This window comes from Panthera onca, chromosome D3 (genome assembly GCF_046562875.1).
Source record: "Panthera onca isolate mPanOnc1 chromosome D3, mPanOnc1 haplotype 2, whole genome shotgun sequence".
In the NCBI taxonomy this organism is placed as follows: Eukaryota; Metazoa; Chordata; class Mammalia; order Carnivora; family Felidae; genus Panthera; species Panthera onca.
The window spans coordinates 84,518,310-84,535,281 of NC_138350.1; the positions used below are offsets into that span (position 1 = coordinate 84,518,310).

Genomic DNA, 16,972 nt, shown 5'->3' on the forward strand with positions numbered 1-16,972 from the left:
TCCTTTGCCCATTTTTTAATTGTTTGGTTTGCTTTGGTTTGGTTTTTGTTGTTGTTTGGTTGGTTGGTTTTTGCTGTTGAGTTGTTTGAGTTCCTTGTGTATTTTGGATATTAACCCATTGTCAAATATATGGTTTCCAAATATTTCCTCCATTCCATAGGTTGCCTTTTAATTTTGTTGATTGTTTCTTTTTCTGTGCAGAAGCTTTTTAGCTTGATATACTGCCACTTATTTTTGCTTTTGTTTTATATGCATTTGGTGTCAAATCCAAAAACTTGTTGCCACCCAAAACCATTATCCAAGAGTTTTTTCCTTATGCTTTCTTTTAGGAGTTTAACATTTTCAGTCTTATATTTAATCCATTTCAAGTTAATTTTTCTCTACTTTTGCAACTGTTTTTTGTTTGTTTGTTTTTTACTCTATAGTACCTTTTGTGTTTGGGTATTTCCTTGCTGAAGGAAATTGAGTCTACTCTGCAGAGACTGCAACATTGCTAGTAAGTCTCAACTTGAGTCTCCCTTGTCATTAAGGCACAGACACTTGACATAGGAACAGCTTTTCAGATGTAGCCACCTAGACTTTTTAGCAGAAGCTAATGCTCCAAGAAGCAAGTGCCCGGAATCCATCCTGATGAGGGAGGAGGCTGCGGCAGTAACTATGTCTTGATCCCAGAGGCAGCAGTGGTCTCTGCTCTCTGGTGAAACTGTCCCCCATCTGGAGTTGATGGTATTGAGGTCATGCTGGTTGTCTGTGCCTAACTGGTGGCCTCAATGACACGCTGATGGGAAGATTGCTGTGGCTTCATCTTCATCAGACACTTAACGGATGGAGCCACTCAGGTGCCCCTACAGTATTTTTTAAATTCATTTCTTTCCTGAGGCACCTGGGTGGCTCAGTTGGTTGAGTGTCCAGCTTCGGCTCAGGTCATGATCTCCCAGTTTGTGGGTTCGAGCCCCGCGTCGGGCTCTGTGCTGACAGCCTGGAGCCTGTTTTGGATTCTGTGTGTGTCTCTCTTGCTGCCCTTCCCCTGTTCGTGCTCTGTCTCTCAAAAATGAATAAACATTAAAAAAAATTTTTTAAATTCATTTCTTTTCTACTTAAATTATATATGGGTATTTGCTAAAAGGTGCTAAAAATGCTCCAGGATATAATTATAAACACTTGGGAGTAGAATCACAAAATGGAAAATATGTTGCTGATTAAAAGCATATTTTAAAACATTTTTAAATTATTTATAGTGGATACTAACTCTACATTTTAGATTAATAGAAAAACTGGTTTCTAGATGTTATTACAGGTTAATTATTTTTGCCTGGCCAAAACACTTCACATTAATAGACCTTTAGGAAAATACTTACCACATATTTTACAGTGAAATTTCACACAGTTCAAAAATAAATAATATTTATTCCCAAATATTAATGTTTCAGGAATTTTCATCCTTGAAAAATATTTTGGTTAATCTTGTTTTCTATATATATATGTTCAAGTTGTATGCCCAATTATTATGGGATTGTGATAGTTAACAAAATATGAAAATATTGCATAGAAATATCATATCTTTCCATAAAAATCTTGGTTCACACAGTATCTTTTAGTTCTGCAACTTTTATATATTTTAGCAGTTAGATTTTTAAAAGTTTATATCATCATATATAAGATACTACATTTTTGCTGAGCTTTATCTTACTATTTTTAGAAGAATTTGTGCATAAAATATGCAGTATCTTTTAGAGTAAATTAGGATTTTTCTTTGCCTTCCTGTAGTTCAAATGGCATGATGATAGTTTAAATTTCAATTATAAATTTAACTGTATAATTAATCAATTTTGAAAATCTCTCTAAAATATAGAATAAATTGATTAGGCCAGAAATTAAGAATTTAAAGGGTGCCCTCTGCTGCATAAATTTAAGCGTACAATGTCCATATGTCCTTCAGCTTTGCTTGCATTGAGTCACAAAATATTTTTTGATGAATGCATATTAAAAATATCCAAGTATCACATTATCATTAAATAAGTTTCTATGAATTGCCAGTCTGCTGCCTTCCCTGACTAAATGGTACCATTTTACATAATAAAAATGCATAATTTTATTTCAGTAAGCCATAAATATAAATTACTGTATTTAAGATGCATACTTAAAGAGATAAATAATACTACATTTTAAATGTTACTAATTTGTCTTAAATAAGGTAATAGGAATCTTCATTTTAATATACTTGGGAAAATTATATTATTTTTATTTCATGAACTGGCTTTGACTACTTGTTATAAGTCTAGATGTAATCTAGATATAATCATATCTTTAAAATGCATCTATGTTTCACTGTAACTAAGATGAAATGTTTAATTAATATGTAGTTTGAAATGCTCTTTTTGAACCTCTTATAAAAACCTTAAAGGGATATTTACCCCCAATATTTTTGGTGGCATTTTTGAAGATCGACATTTATTCAGTACTAATAATGAATCATTTTTGTGTTAATGTGAGCTTTTTCTGCTCATGTTAGCATTTGATTTATTAACGTGTAATGTTAAAAACTGACAGTGATCTGAACGTGTATGATTTTGAATTCATACAATTTAAAATGTAGACTTTTCTCCGATTTTCAAGTAAATTTTTATATTATTCCACTGAAAATTTTTGAGAATATAATATTTTGATAAATAACTTGGGTGTCCTTAGCTGGCTGGGTCTGCTTTTCTATCAGGATCTTGGGCTGAGGTCGTTAATCTGGATGTGTAGACATTCATAGGCAGGTGTTCATAGGACCTAGACTTTTATATTGAGTCCTTTTGTTGGTTAATTTTATATATTTGCTGTTAATAAGAGATTTAAAATTATAGTCTTATTAACGGTGAGGATGTTTTTGCAACCTGAGTCTTCTGAGGTTAAATTCTAACTAATTCTGAGACGTTCTCTTCAATTCCATGGCTTGGTTCGTGCAAATATAGTTATATAACTTTTTAATGAGCTGCTTATCCATTCATTGGATTAATCTATTTATGACCTAATCCTATTTTGAATTATTTTCATAGTGTTGCTTCCTGGAAGATTCATATTTCTCATAATTCTGTAAATGGCATTCAATTTTGATTCTGGGTGCGTCTTTTAGATCTGTGAATATCTTCTAAGATCCTTCTAGTGACATTATCATGGGACTAGACCCGAGTGTGTGCATTGGTTAATTAAAATTACAATAAGGTTGTAACTAACAGCCACAAAATCTCAGTGGTGTACAGCATTCAGACTTTATTTAGCTGGAGTCTGTGAGCCAACTAACGGCTGACTGATATTGACTGGACTCTGCAGGGGAGCAGGGGAGACTGGTTATGATCCATATCTCTCCTACCCCCACTGGGAGCAGTAAGTCTGCATTGGTATGTACTTATTGCTGTAGCCAAAATGTAAGAGGGTAAAACCTCTTACTGTATAAATTGTATAAACACGTTTGAAGGCTCGGCCACATGGTGCCCACTAGCATTCCACTGGTGATATCATTCACATTTTCCATTTTCCAAAACACTGCAAGTGATGATTTCATCATGTGTTTTCACTACTAAATAACACATATCACTATTTTTCCAGCTGCTTATGTTTTATCACCATTTTTCCAGCCTCTGCCCACAATCTAGTCCTGAAGTTAAGTCTACATATTTTTCATTTTTGTTACTGTAGCATCTCCCCCCTTAAGTGTCATTTTCTATGTCAGTTATCTTTTGCTGCAGAAAAAACAAACAAAACAAAACAAAACAAAACACACACGCACACACACACACACACACACACACACACACTCTTCAGTGTCGTAAAACAACTATTCTTTTTGCCCATATGGGTACAAAAAAGGTGAGGTCAGCTGACCTCCACTTGACCAGCAGGGCTTGGCTCAGTGGTAAGGCTGGGCTCAGATCTGCTTTATGTTTTTATTTGGGGACAGCAATTCCCAAGGGAAAACTCTTTTCACAGTGATGGCTGAAGCATAAGAGAAGAAGCCCAACCACACAAATTCTTTTCAAACATCTGCGTCTGTCATATCTGCTAATATCCCATTGTCAAAGACTAGAAGCAAGGGTTGAGGAAAGCAATTCTGTCCATGGGAGTAGAGAAAAGAGATTGAACATTATTAAGCACTAATCTAATGCACCACACAAATGAGGATTGTCCATCTGCAAAGGTCAATATATGCTAATTACGACCAGTAGTAAACAATTATTTTCAGTGACTCACTCTGATAGACATATGGGCATACAAAAAATCGATAATTGAGATATTAAAGGACCAGATTTCAATTCTAACTGAGTCACTTGTTCTACAAATGGAGAAATTAATGTCAATTATTTTAAATAAAGATCCCAGTGAAATTGCTTCATTAAACAAAATTGCAAATATTTAAAAAGTATTTTTATAGCCCCAGTAAATAATTGATTTCTTAAATTATTATGTAGACTCCTTGTCATTCTCTGTCATATCAAAGGATTCTTCATTCATGTATAGTCACAATATGAAGCTGGATAGAAGCCATGTTAAATATATATATATCCTCCTATACAAGGAGAAATAATATGAATGAGATAATGAGACAAATGCATGAATAATATAGGAGAAAGCAGGCAGAAAGTTAAATATTTTGATACAGGCAAAGCCAAATTAAATATGTTTAACCTACTCTAATGCTAACTGACAGAATAAAAAATTAAACCAAGTTTTATTCAATATTTGTAATTGTTAATAAGCTGGAAAAGTTTTCCTGTGATTACAATGGTCGTATACAAATATAAAAATAATGAAAACAGGAAATAAAAACATTGAATGTGTTCCTAAACTTGTTTTTAAATTGTAAGTCTATTTTGCTTTTAATTCTTTATTTAGAAAGCGCTCATCTTTGGAAAAAGAAATAGAACGACTGGAGTCAGCTTTGTCTGTATGGAAATGGAAATATGAAGAACTGAAAGAATCAGAGCCAAAAAATCTGAAAGAGGTATGGAGACGTACAGTGTTGAGAAAGAAAGGAAACTGCCCGTTTTCTCTGTTTAGATGTGTAAGCCAGTGGGCAGAAACCTCCACAAAGAGGAAAGGTTTAAAAATTGAATTTCCTCTATAAGAGGGGTATTTGAACTTACCTGCTCATGTGAACTCGGTCAAACTCAGCCCGTAAGAAATCTTGTTCTAAACAGATGAACATATGGGAAAGAAGATAGAGACAGGGGGAAGCCAAGCATAAGAGAGTCTTAACTGTGGAGGAAACTGAGGGCCGATGGAGGGAGGTGGGTGGGGGATGGGCTAGATGGGGGATGGGCCTGAAGGAGGGCACTGGTGATGAGCATGGGGTAATATGTGTAAGTAATGAATCGCTAAATATGACTCCTGAAACCAAGATTACCCTATATGTTAACTAGCTAGAATGTAAACAAAACTCTGAACAACAAGAAAAAAGAAATCTTGTTCTAAATAACACATATTTTCAGTGATCAGCCTGACAGCATTAATTATCCATTCCAGGAACTTGTGAGGGGACTCTGCTAAAGAAGCCATTATATCATAGCACTTACAATAAACAAAATTATCTTGTTCTTTTATGAAGCAGTTTGAAGATATCCATTCATCTCAAGTGCATTTAGGTTCTTTTCATATTGACTTTATAGTAATTCAGAATCAGCCTACTTGCCTTTATACTTTGCCTTTGCTTTTTCATCAATAAAATGCTGTCATAAACCTTCCCCATTTCAATGATTTATTAATATTTATGGTTTAAACAATATTAATTGTACATCCTCTGTGTACTAAAGCATCGTTCCAGGTAAGTAAGTGGGACAGAATAATGAGCAAAGAAAAGAAAAATACTGACAAAATAATGGCAAGCCAAATTCTTCAAGTGAGTAAACATTTAGTTGTGTGTGTGTGTGTATTTATATGTATATTAATAATATGTATTAAACATCATATATTATGTATACACACACACACACACAAACCATATACATGCTGAAGAGCTGTCTGAAGAAGCTATCTAAATCAATTATGTAATTGTGCCTTAATCAAAAGTGCTGTTCTATCAGTTGTTAAAAAAAAAAAAAGTGGTAAGCAGTGTTTCTCTTTGTTTATGAAATCCCACATGAATGTTGCTTCAGATTTTCTTCCAGCAAGTGGTAAAGTTTAGACTCATTGACTTAAGTTTGCTAAAATTGCTTGAGGAGCCTTAGCTGGCCGCATACGCCTGATTTCTGAATCCTACGCGGGCATTCTGACTTCCACGGGGCAGTGTCATCACAAGGTTCAGATATGGTCAGCTCTGTTCACACAGTGGACCACTGAGACTTCAAAGGAGGGAGAGCTTTTCCTCATACTATTAAGCAAATATTTCCTGCTTAGAAACCACTTATTAATCAAAGGTAATTTCAGTGAGAGCCGCAGTGCAGGGTGAGTGAAACAAAGCTAACAAGCTACATAAAGTTTCCCCCTCCTTTGTTGATTCATGTGAGGTGGTCAGAGTGACTTCGTTTCTAGTTCAGACTTTAGGTACATACACAGTGTATGCGTGTGTACACACACATGCCTTTATATATGGATTCATATATTTATATTCACAGGTACCTAACTGAACGTGGTGTCTCTAGGTATGATTCTTGACAGTAATTGAATGTTATGCAGGAAAAATAGTTCACAACGCAATAATCATGTTATGTGTACAGTATGCATGTATTTTCCCTTTCTAATAATGGGCTCTAAATTTGATTGAGAAAGCTAATACTGAAGATAGAATTCGTTTTAAATTTAATTTTACGAGGAACATGCATTTACCATCTCTTGCCACTAGTGGACGGTGCAGACTTGATAACGTTAGTTTCCTAATGCTTTTTATTCGAGTAATTTAACATGTCTGTGCAACTGTTTTTGAGAAGAAGTCATGGTTTTCAGTTGGTTTACAAAGTGATATGTATATTTTAAAACGCTTAATGTTTTATCGTCAAAGATGGTATTTTAGACATTAAGCGGGAACATGTCTGCTTTAAATTAGCAAAGCTTTATAAATGAGAAAAAATAAAACCAATGCAGCATGGGTGTAAAATGGCTCTACGTTTTCACACCTATACAGAAAAATATATTAGTCCATATGTGATCCTTTTACTAGATAAAATTATAGGGCTTTTGGAACAGGGGAAACCTCAAGATTGTTGTGAGAAACTTGTTCAACTATTTAAACTTTGAGTGCGTGTTTCGGTTCAATCAACTACAGGTTTGAACACTGAAGGAAAGTAACAATGAATAAAAAAAGAGTTTTACTTTAGATGATGGAGAGCTAATTTAAACGGAAATAAAGAAAAACACATTGTTTGAATTATTTATATGAGATTATTTTTTGAAATGTCTCTTTTCACTCCCTAAAAAGAATTGGTGATATTCTTAAAGGCTTTTTGAAAAGATATGGGATGCACATACGTTTAAATTACTTTAGAGATATTGTGGAATATTTAAAAATGTTTAAAAACTGAATAAATAAAAACACTTTGTCACACGTAATTTTTAGGTATCCTTTTGTTTAGCTGTTTTGTGATAGATTATAACAGGAGAAGAATTTGACCGCACATTTGGAAATGGCCTTGTAGAGTAATTATAAGTGTAAAATATTCAAAGTTTTTATACAGTTGATTGACAATCAGGGATCACGCCATGATGCATCCTTTGGAACCTCATAGGAATTCTCTTTTCTTACTCTACCTCTCAAAAATTATGATAAATGATATTCACTTTCACTGTAGCTCCTCATCTATAGAAAGTTCTGAATACGAGTGTAATTCTGTTTTACATGCCTGAAACTGTTACAAGCAAATACATATGTGGCCAGTAACTGCTTATGGAAAGATTAGCAATTTTTAGAGTCAGAAACAGATGTGCTTAATAGACCAAGGTTCTTAAAAATGTATTTTAAAATCTGGCATCTTTAGAGGAAAATCATTCTTAAATCACTGATATTTAGAGCAGAGTCAATATAAGAATTTAATTGTAAAATCTAGTATTTCAAATGCAACCAAAACAATGAGGAGTAGAGATGGTTATATTCCAAATGCTGTTCCTGTGCTGAATTTAATACTTATTCAGCTTTCCCTTTGCAGGTCTGTAAGTATTGATTTGAAATGACATTATGAATTGCAAGTTTTCTGGGATGATCATCTTCATGAAATCTCATGATCTAGAGAATCAAATATTCATGGAAGTGATATTGATTATAAATAATTATGGTATCTTTGCTTTAACAATAAATGACTCTGATCCTTTCCAGAATGGAAGATATCTTTTACCATATGTGGAAAATACTGATAACATTTTAAAATTGGTCTCAAACTGAAAAAATGAAATGCAATCTGGCTTTGAAAATTTTGTGCTTTTACCAGCATCTTTTTAAGGCTTTTATTGAGGAGTTTTTTGTCTTTTTGTGGTAATAATGATGTTTCTAGTAGTTTATAATTTACAATGTTATTTCATAAATATTTATATTAAATATTTATAAAGACAAGCTTCATGGGGAGTCTTTATGGCACTAAGAGCTGACAGTAATGCCTTATCTCAAATACCTCAAAACACGTTTCTGATTTGGGGGAAATTGAAGGTTAGAATTAGGATTATATGTAGCTAAAATTCTACACTAATACCTTCAATTTCTTTCCGAAATGTGATTTTTAAAAAATTATTTTTTCTCTTTACTTATTATTTTTTAATTGAGTTTGGTTGGAGATACCTTCACTTTTTGAAAGATTACATCAATGGACACTTAGGTTGCTTCCATATCTTGACTGTTGTAGATAATGTTGCTGTAGACGTAAGAGTGTATTTTTGTGAATTAGTATTCTCAATTTTGGAGGTAAATGCCCAGTAGTGTAATTATTGTATCATATGGTATTTTCATTTTTAATTTTGGGGGAGACCTCCGTATTTTTCACAGTGGCTGTACAAAATGACATTCCCACCAACGGTGCACCAGGTTCCCTTTTCTCCGCATCCTCGCCAACACTTGTTACTTCTTGTGTTGTTAATTTTAGCCATTCTGACAGGTGTGAAATGATATCTCATTGTGGTTTTGATTTGCATTTCCCTGATGATGAGTGATATTGTGTCTGTTGACCATCTGGATGTCTTCTTTGGAGGAATGTCTGTTCATGTCTTCTGCCCATTTTTAATTGGATTATTTATTTTTTTGGTGTTGAGTTGTATAAGTTCTTTATACATTTTGGATATTAATCCTTTATTGGATATGTCATGTGCAAATATCTTCTCTCATTCAGGAGGTTATCTGTTAGTTTTGTTGGTTGTTCCTTGCTGTGCAGAAGCTTTTTATTTTGACGTAGTCCCAAAGGTTTATTTATACTTTTGTTTCCTTTGCCAATATGGGAGCTATTCTGTATACATAAGGAAAGGGTCCTTGAAGATATTTATTTGAAATAGGTGTATGGTGGAGTGTTAGTACAGTTGGGAATTCAAAACTGCCTCATTTTGCTATTTTTGTGGCTTAAAGAAATAGCCCATAGAAATGGCCAAAATTATTAATGTATCTTACCAGTTCTAACCGTACATGGTAACTCCTGCCATTGCTTTCTGTCTCTGCTATTTCCCCAGTCATAACCACCAGATCTACCACTTTGCCCCCTCCTGCCAGGTCTTTTACCCATCACCGTTGACCTTTTTAGTTTTCCATCCAGTTGCCAGAGTGATATTTCTGAAAACAGAAATTGGATCATATTATACCCTTGCTTCAAACACTTAAGTGACTTCCCTTTTACTTCGAGTAGAGCTGCTTGCCAAGTAATTGGACGTCTAAGGAAATCTAAACCCACCCTGTTAAACCACCAGACGTTTAAACTTCAAAGGATGCCCGATAAGGATACCACTCTTTTCTACCCTAACTGCTCTAACAAGCAGTGCCCCAGATTTCAGTAGATAGGACCCAGTAGATGGTAATTTTTGACTCACATACATTTTCTACAGGTGTTTGAAAGTCAGCCTTCTCCTTCTATACAGTGACTTTCTGTCCCCTGGGCTCTCAGAAGTCATGCAGCTGAACACTCTGCATCTGACCAAGATTAGAAGAAAGAGAGAATGAGGATCATATGGGGATGTTTTGTGCTCCAGGCTTGGGAGTGGTGTACCTTATTTCCACTGAGAACCCGCAGGCAAGTACTCATTTGCCCAGTGACTCCTTATTGTAAGTAATGTTGGGAAGTGTATTCAAGCTGTATACTTCAAAAGAAAAAGAAAATGAATTTTAAAACCATCTAACTAGTTTCTGCTGCAAGAATCAATATGATACCTAATTAGTAAGATTTACTTATGAATATGTTATCTTGTGAGTAAATCTATCAATTAATGTATTACTTTTATTGTTCTTGGTAAAACTTCTATTTAAAGGAAAGTGAGCTTCCTGATCTTAAAATCCGTATTAAAGAGCTTGATTTACATCTCCACAGATGGGCTGGACAGGTGAAAGCTGTTTTTCCTGTGAGACCCTTTCACTCTTCATCCTTTGTGCTTGAGAAAGATTGTGCAAGGTATACTTCTTGCAGATATCTCTTACCCAAAGAACGGGAGAGGAAGGAACAGGGCGACAGATGCCCAATTTCCCCTTTAAATTTACCAGTGAGATAAGTCCTCCTCTTCCTGACAAGGAAAGAGTAACAGATGGAGGCACCCTTGGAGCTGTGGTCAAGTAGCTGGCCATCCACAGGGATGCATGCTTTGAGTAGAGAAAAGGCTCCCCTCTCTTGACTACTTACCATCACCTACATGATTTCACTTCCCCTTCTACGATTTTATAATCAACTGGTGGATACCTGTTCCCATACTGGCTGGGGTGATTGGTCCTGACTACTAGGGGGTAATTGGACTAGTGCTCTACCATGGAGATGAGGAGGAGTGTATCAGGAATGCAGGAGGTCCCCTAGGGAGTCTTAGGATTACCATGCCCTTCGATTATGGTTGATGGAAAACTACAGTTGGAAAACTGCCAACGCAGGCAGGATTAGTAATGGTCCTGAGCGTTCAGGAATGGAGGTTCGGGTCATCCCACCAGGTAAAGAACCACGACCATCTGTGTGCTTGCCGTACACAAGGGGAATGCAGAATGGATGATTGAAGAAGGTAGCTACAACCAGAAATGAGCACTGTCAGTTACAGAAATGAGCACTGTAGTGTCATGAGTATTTGTTCCTTAATTTGCTGTGAATATGCCTCTCTCCCTGTCCATCTGTCTGCCAGCAGACAGCCCTATCTCTGTATATTTATGGTTTCTTTCTGATTGCCTGCCATTAACATAGAATGTATTGATTCTATATCAGTATGTAAGCATGATTAAGTTTACTTCAGAGTATTTAAGTTATGGGGTATCAGGAGAAGAGTAAACATCATTCAGGACTTTGCTTCCTCTTCTGGAGTAATGATTAGTGGATTTTTGAAAACTTGCATCATGTTCGATGGAATCATGTCCTTGTTTTTGTCTTTATTTAAAGATTAAATGTGGTTTTAAGTGATGCATATGGATGCCGAATTGACAAGAGGTGGACTTGTGATGGTTCGTTTTATGTGTCAGCTTGACTGGGCTGAAGGGTGCTCAGATCTCTGACAAACATTTCTGGTATATCTTTGAAATGTGAATAGGTAAACTGAGTAAAGAAGCTCCCCAGTGCAGGCAGACATCACCTAATCCACTGAGGGTCCGAATAGAACATAAAGGCAGAGGAAGGGTGAATCTGTTCTTTGCTTGAGCTAGGACGTCCGTCTCCTCTTGCCCCAAACATCGCCATTCCTGGTTCTCTGGGCTTGCAGACTTAGACTGAGAATTGTACCTTTGGCTTCTAATTCTCAGGTATTTGGGCTTGTACTAGAATTGACTCCCATTGGCTCTCCTGGTTCTCCAGTTTGTCGACTGCAGATCCTGGGACCTCTTGCTCTCCATAACCTCATAAGCCAATTCCTATCATAAATCTCTCCATCTCTCCCATATATATAGAGATATTATAATATATATTTATCTATCTATCTGTATGTATATATTTATATTTATATTTGTAACTTATATTTTCTTTTTTTTTTTGGAGAACACTCACTAGTACCTTTTGGTCTATGCTGTTTTTCTCTGTCTAGAACAGTCACACACAACGCTTTCAGCCCCTACCAGCCAGCCACATCTGGCCACTAACCTCAGTTTACATATTACTTTATAAAAAAGGAATGATTTCAGTCCAAAAAAATATTTCCTTCACTATTTGCCTTCAAAGAAATGTGCAAGATTTTAAAAGACCTTCTCAAAACATGTAGCTATTTTTGTGTTTGTTTACTGTGTATCTTTCCCTTTGAACTGTCAGCTTCGTGATAATATACATTGTTTGCTTTATTAATCTCCCTCTATCCAGTGCTGAACAAATGATGCTATAGCTTGTGGTGAACAGCCCCCTTTTTCTTCTCCGGCTCTGTATGTGTATATTTCCGTATGGCAGCTGTGGCTACAGTGTAAAGAGGGTAGTTGAAACCCTCGACTTGTCTTGTATGAGCCTGACGAGGCTACCACTCTATATCCCTGAGGGGTTTAGATTTTCCAGGGCGCTGGAGTGAACCTTCACCCCTAACATTGTATCCATCATGAAAATCTGTTCAGTTTGTTCTTTGCAAAGCATAAATTGGCTTATCAGGCCAAAGAGTGAGGCTGATGAAATACTGTATTAGAATTCTATAAATGTATAAGAACAATGAAGCGTATGGGACAGAGTTTTGCTGATATAACCGCCTTTAAGACCTTTTTAAACAAACCTAATTAAGAATAATATAAGGACTAAATGACATAAGTCAGAATTAATTGAACTACTACTGGATAATTTATAGACATTGCCAAGGTAACCCTCATAACACTGTGATGACTTATTTAATTTGAAGGCTATTATAAGAATTATAAATGAAAATTAGGCTATTCAAAACCTACCTTGCTTGTGGGTATAAAGATATAGTAGGTATAGGGGCGCCTGGGTGGCGCAGTCGGTTAAGCGTCCGACTTCAGCCAGGTCACGATCTCGCGGTCCGTGAGTTCGAGCCCCGCGTCAGGCTCTGGGCTGATGGCTCGGAGCCTGGAGCCTGTTTCCGATTCTGTGTCTCCCTCTCTCTCTGCCCCTCCCCCGTTCATGCTCTGTCTCTCTCTGTCCCAAAAATAAATAAAAAACGTTGAAAAAAAAAATTAAAAAAAAAAAAAAAGATATAGTAGGTATAGATACACCTACAGATATAAAGAAAAAGACAGGTTGAAATCAGATGTTTCAATATCTATTCAAATTAAACAGTACTATTTTATTTTATTTTTTTAATGTTTATTTATTTTTGAGAGAGACAGACAGAGTACAAGCAGGGGAGCGGCAGAGAGAGAGGGAGACACAGAATCCAAAGCAGGCTCCAGGCTCCAAGCTGTCAGCACAGAGCCCCTCGTGGGGCTTGAACTCATGGGCCACAAGATCATGACCAGAGTCAAAGTCAGACACTTAACTGACTGAACCACCCAGGCGCCCCAATACTATTCTACAAATAAAAATATAACACAAAGGATTCAGCTGAGATTTAGTTAATTTATAGAAATTAATAGTTTGAGGATAATGATAAAAGTCGGTCAAAAATCAAAAATAAGTTCTCTGGGTTACACAAAGCTTCCACAGAGTAGCAACAGTTAGTCTATGAAACATCTTTATTTTATATCCCAGATGACAGGGCACTTTCCAGCAATGCATGCTTCATAAATCCAACAATTCTTGTTTTACCTTTTCCTATAAGAAATCTCTATACAGAGGTATTCAGTTAAGACCATTCTGGAGATAAGAAACTTCCTTTAAGGGAAGAGCATTAGTATTCTTACTTTTAGGAGCAGTTTTCGTGTTGAAAAGGAGATTGGACGAAGGCCCCTGCATCTTCTCTCTTCTCCAAGTGTATGCCCATTTCACCCTACCATGTACTGACACCAAAGATATTTGACTGTATACGACTGAGTGAAGAAACCCAAGCTAAAACAGGAATATATAGTATACCATTTAAATAATTCTGTATGATATACAAAATCTGGAATGATAAATTTTAAATTGTCCATTCTTTTCATATGCATTACATATCATTTTTACTTTAGAAACATTATTATTATTATTATTATTATTATTATTATTATTAATGTTTATATTTGAGAGAGAGACAGACCAACAGACTGTGAGCTGGGGAGGGGCAGTAACAAAAGGAGGCACAGAATCCGAAGCAGGCTCCAGACCTGAGCTGTCAGCACAGAGCCTGACACAGGGCTTGAACTCACAAACCGTGAGATCATGACCTGAGCTGAAGTCAGATGCTTAACCAACGGAGCCACCCAGGTGCCCCTAGAAACATCCTTTCTTATTTTTTTTTCAAATATATAATTTAAAGACAAGGATTCTAGAGTTGGAAGTTTATGATGTTGAGGGTTTGGAGGTGGCCTGTGTTTGGGAATTCCAAGTGTTTCTAATAATTTTTTTAGTTTTATTGGGGTATAATTGATATGCAAAAAACCTACACACATTTAACATATACATTTTGATGAGTTTGGGTACATGCGCACATCCATGATACCATCAGCACAACCGAAGTACTAAACATGTCCATCGTTTTCTAAAATTTTCTTATGTGCTCTATGTGTGTACATATGTGTGTTGTGGTAAGAACACTTAACATGAGATCTATCCTCTTAATAGATTTTATTTTATTTTATTCAAAGTTTATTTTTGAGAGAGAGAGAGAGCGAGAGAGCGAGTACGCATGAGTGGGGGAGGGGCAGAGAGAGATGGGGACAGAATCAGAAGTGGGGTCCAGGCTCTGAGCTGTCAGCACAGAACCTGATGGGGGGCTCGAAGCCATGAACCACAAGATCATGACTTGAGCTGAAGTCATGCTTAACCAACTGGTGGCCCATCCCCTTTAAAGTGCATGATACCATATTGTTAACTCTAAGTACCATGCTGTACAACAGATCTCTAGAACCTATTCATCTTGCATAACTGAAATTTTATACCCATTTAAAAATAATTCTCCCTTTCCCTTTCCCTCTTAGCCCCTGGAAACTATCATTTTACTTTCCGTTTCTATGAGCTTGACTATTTTAGATAGCCCATCTAAGTGGAATCATGTAATATTTGTCTTTCTGTTACTGACTTACTTCACTTAGCATAATTTCCTGTAGGTTCTATCCTTGTTGCAAATGGCAAGATTTCCTTCCTTTTAAGGCTGGATGATATTCCACTGTTTGCATTTACCAGATATTCTTTATTCATTTATCTGTAAGTAGATGTTTGATTGTTTCTATATCTTGGCTATTGTAAATAATGCTGCAATGAACACGAGGATGCAAATATCTCTTAGAGAAATTTATTTTGGACATATACACTTAAGTGGGACTGCTGGATCACATGTTAGTATTTTTAATTTTTTTATGTTTATTTATTTTGAGAAAGAGTGCACATGGGGAAGGGTCAGAGAGAGAGAGAGAGAGAGACAGAATCCCACGCAGGCTCTGCACTATCAGTGCAAAGCCCAATGCAGGGCTCGAACTCACAAACTGTGAGATCATGACCTGAGCTGAAATCAAGAGTCAGATGCTTAGCTGGCTGAGCCAGCTAATACAGGCGCCCCAGTATTTTTTAATATTTTGAGGAACTTTTGTGTTGTTTTCCATAGTGGAAATTTCCCATATACCTCCGGCCCCACACACACATACCAGTCTCCTGCATCATCCACATCACTCACCAGAGCATTTTTTACCAAAGATGAACATTTTTTTACCAAGGATGAACATTGATTATCACCCAAAGTTCATCTTTTACCTTCAGGTTCACTCTTAGTGTTGTACATTATGTGGGTTTAGGCAAATATATAAAAATATGTATCCATCATTATGGTATCAAATAATTTTTTTAAATTTTTTAATGTGTGTTTATTTTTGAGAGAGACAGAGACAGAACGTGAGTTGTGGAGGGCCAGAGATAGAGGGAGACACAGAATCCGAAGCAGGCTCCAGGGTCCGAGCTTGTCAGCACGGAGCCCGACGCAGGGCTCGAACTCATGAACCATGAGATCATGACCTGAGCCGAAGTCGGACGCTTAGCCGACTGAGCCACTCAGGCGCCCCTTACATAGGGTATTTTTACTGTCACTGTCCTAAAACTTGTCTGTGCTCTGTGTATTTATCCCTTCTTGCTCCCTTAACCCTTGGCAACCACTGATCTTTTTATGGTCTCCATGGATTTGCCTTTTCCAGAATGTCATATAATTGGAATTATACATTATATAACCTTTTCAGATTGGCTTCTTTCACCTACTAATATGTATTTACGTTTCCTCCGTGTCTTTTCATGACCTGCTAGCTCCTGTCTCTTTAGTGCTGAATAGTATTCTGTTGTCTGGATGTACCAGCTTGTTTATCCATCATCTGACTGAGGGACATCTTAGTTGCTTGTAAGTTTTAGTAGTTGTGAATAAGGCTGCCATCAGCATCCGTGTGCAGATTCTCGTGTAGTTTTCAGTCTCTCCGCATTTAATTATTACCCCTGCTGAGATGAGTTCCTGCATTAGATTGTTTCATAGATCACCGGCCACCCTCTAGCTAGCAGCATCTGAAGGAGGCACAGTCAGGATTGCATCCAGGGTCGCAGCTCAGCGTAGGGCAACTTGTATGGAAGTTAACGGCTCTGACGAGAAGGGACTATAGACGGGGTGGGAGACTCGGAGTGTCACTGACTCCTCTCCAGGCTTGTGGTGCATTCTAGTGAGTATCGGTAGGTTTTGTTTTTTTTTTTTTCAATGTTTATTCTTGAGAGTGAGAGAGACAGACAGACAGGGATTAAGTGGGGGAGGGGCAGAGGGAGAGGGAGACACAGCATCCAAAGCAAACTCCATGCTCCCAGCTGTCAGCACAGAGCCCAGCACGGGTCTC

The 16,972-nt window shown here is 36.7% G+C and overlaps 1 protein-coding gene across 1 annotated transcript in view; it reads left to right on the forward strand.

Moving 5' to 3' along the window:
* Window positions 1-16,972, forward strand: part of CCDC102B (coiled-coil domain containing 102B) — a 189,670-nt gene that overhangs the window by 112,656 nt on the left and 60,042 nt on the right. The window contains 1 exon segment of the mRNA XM_078435158.2: window positions 4,876-4,984. Within this exon segment, the coding sequence (XP_078291284.2) occupies window positions 4,876-4,984 (109 nt within the window).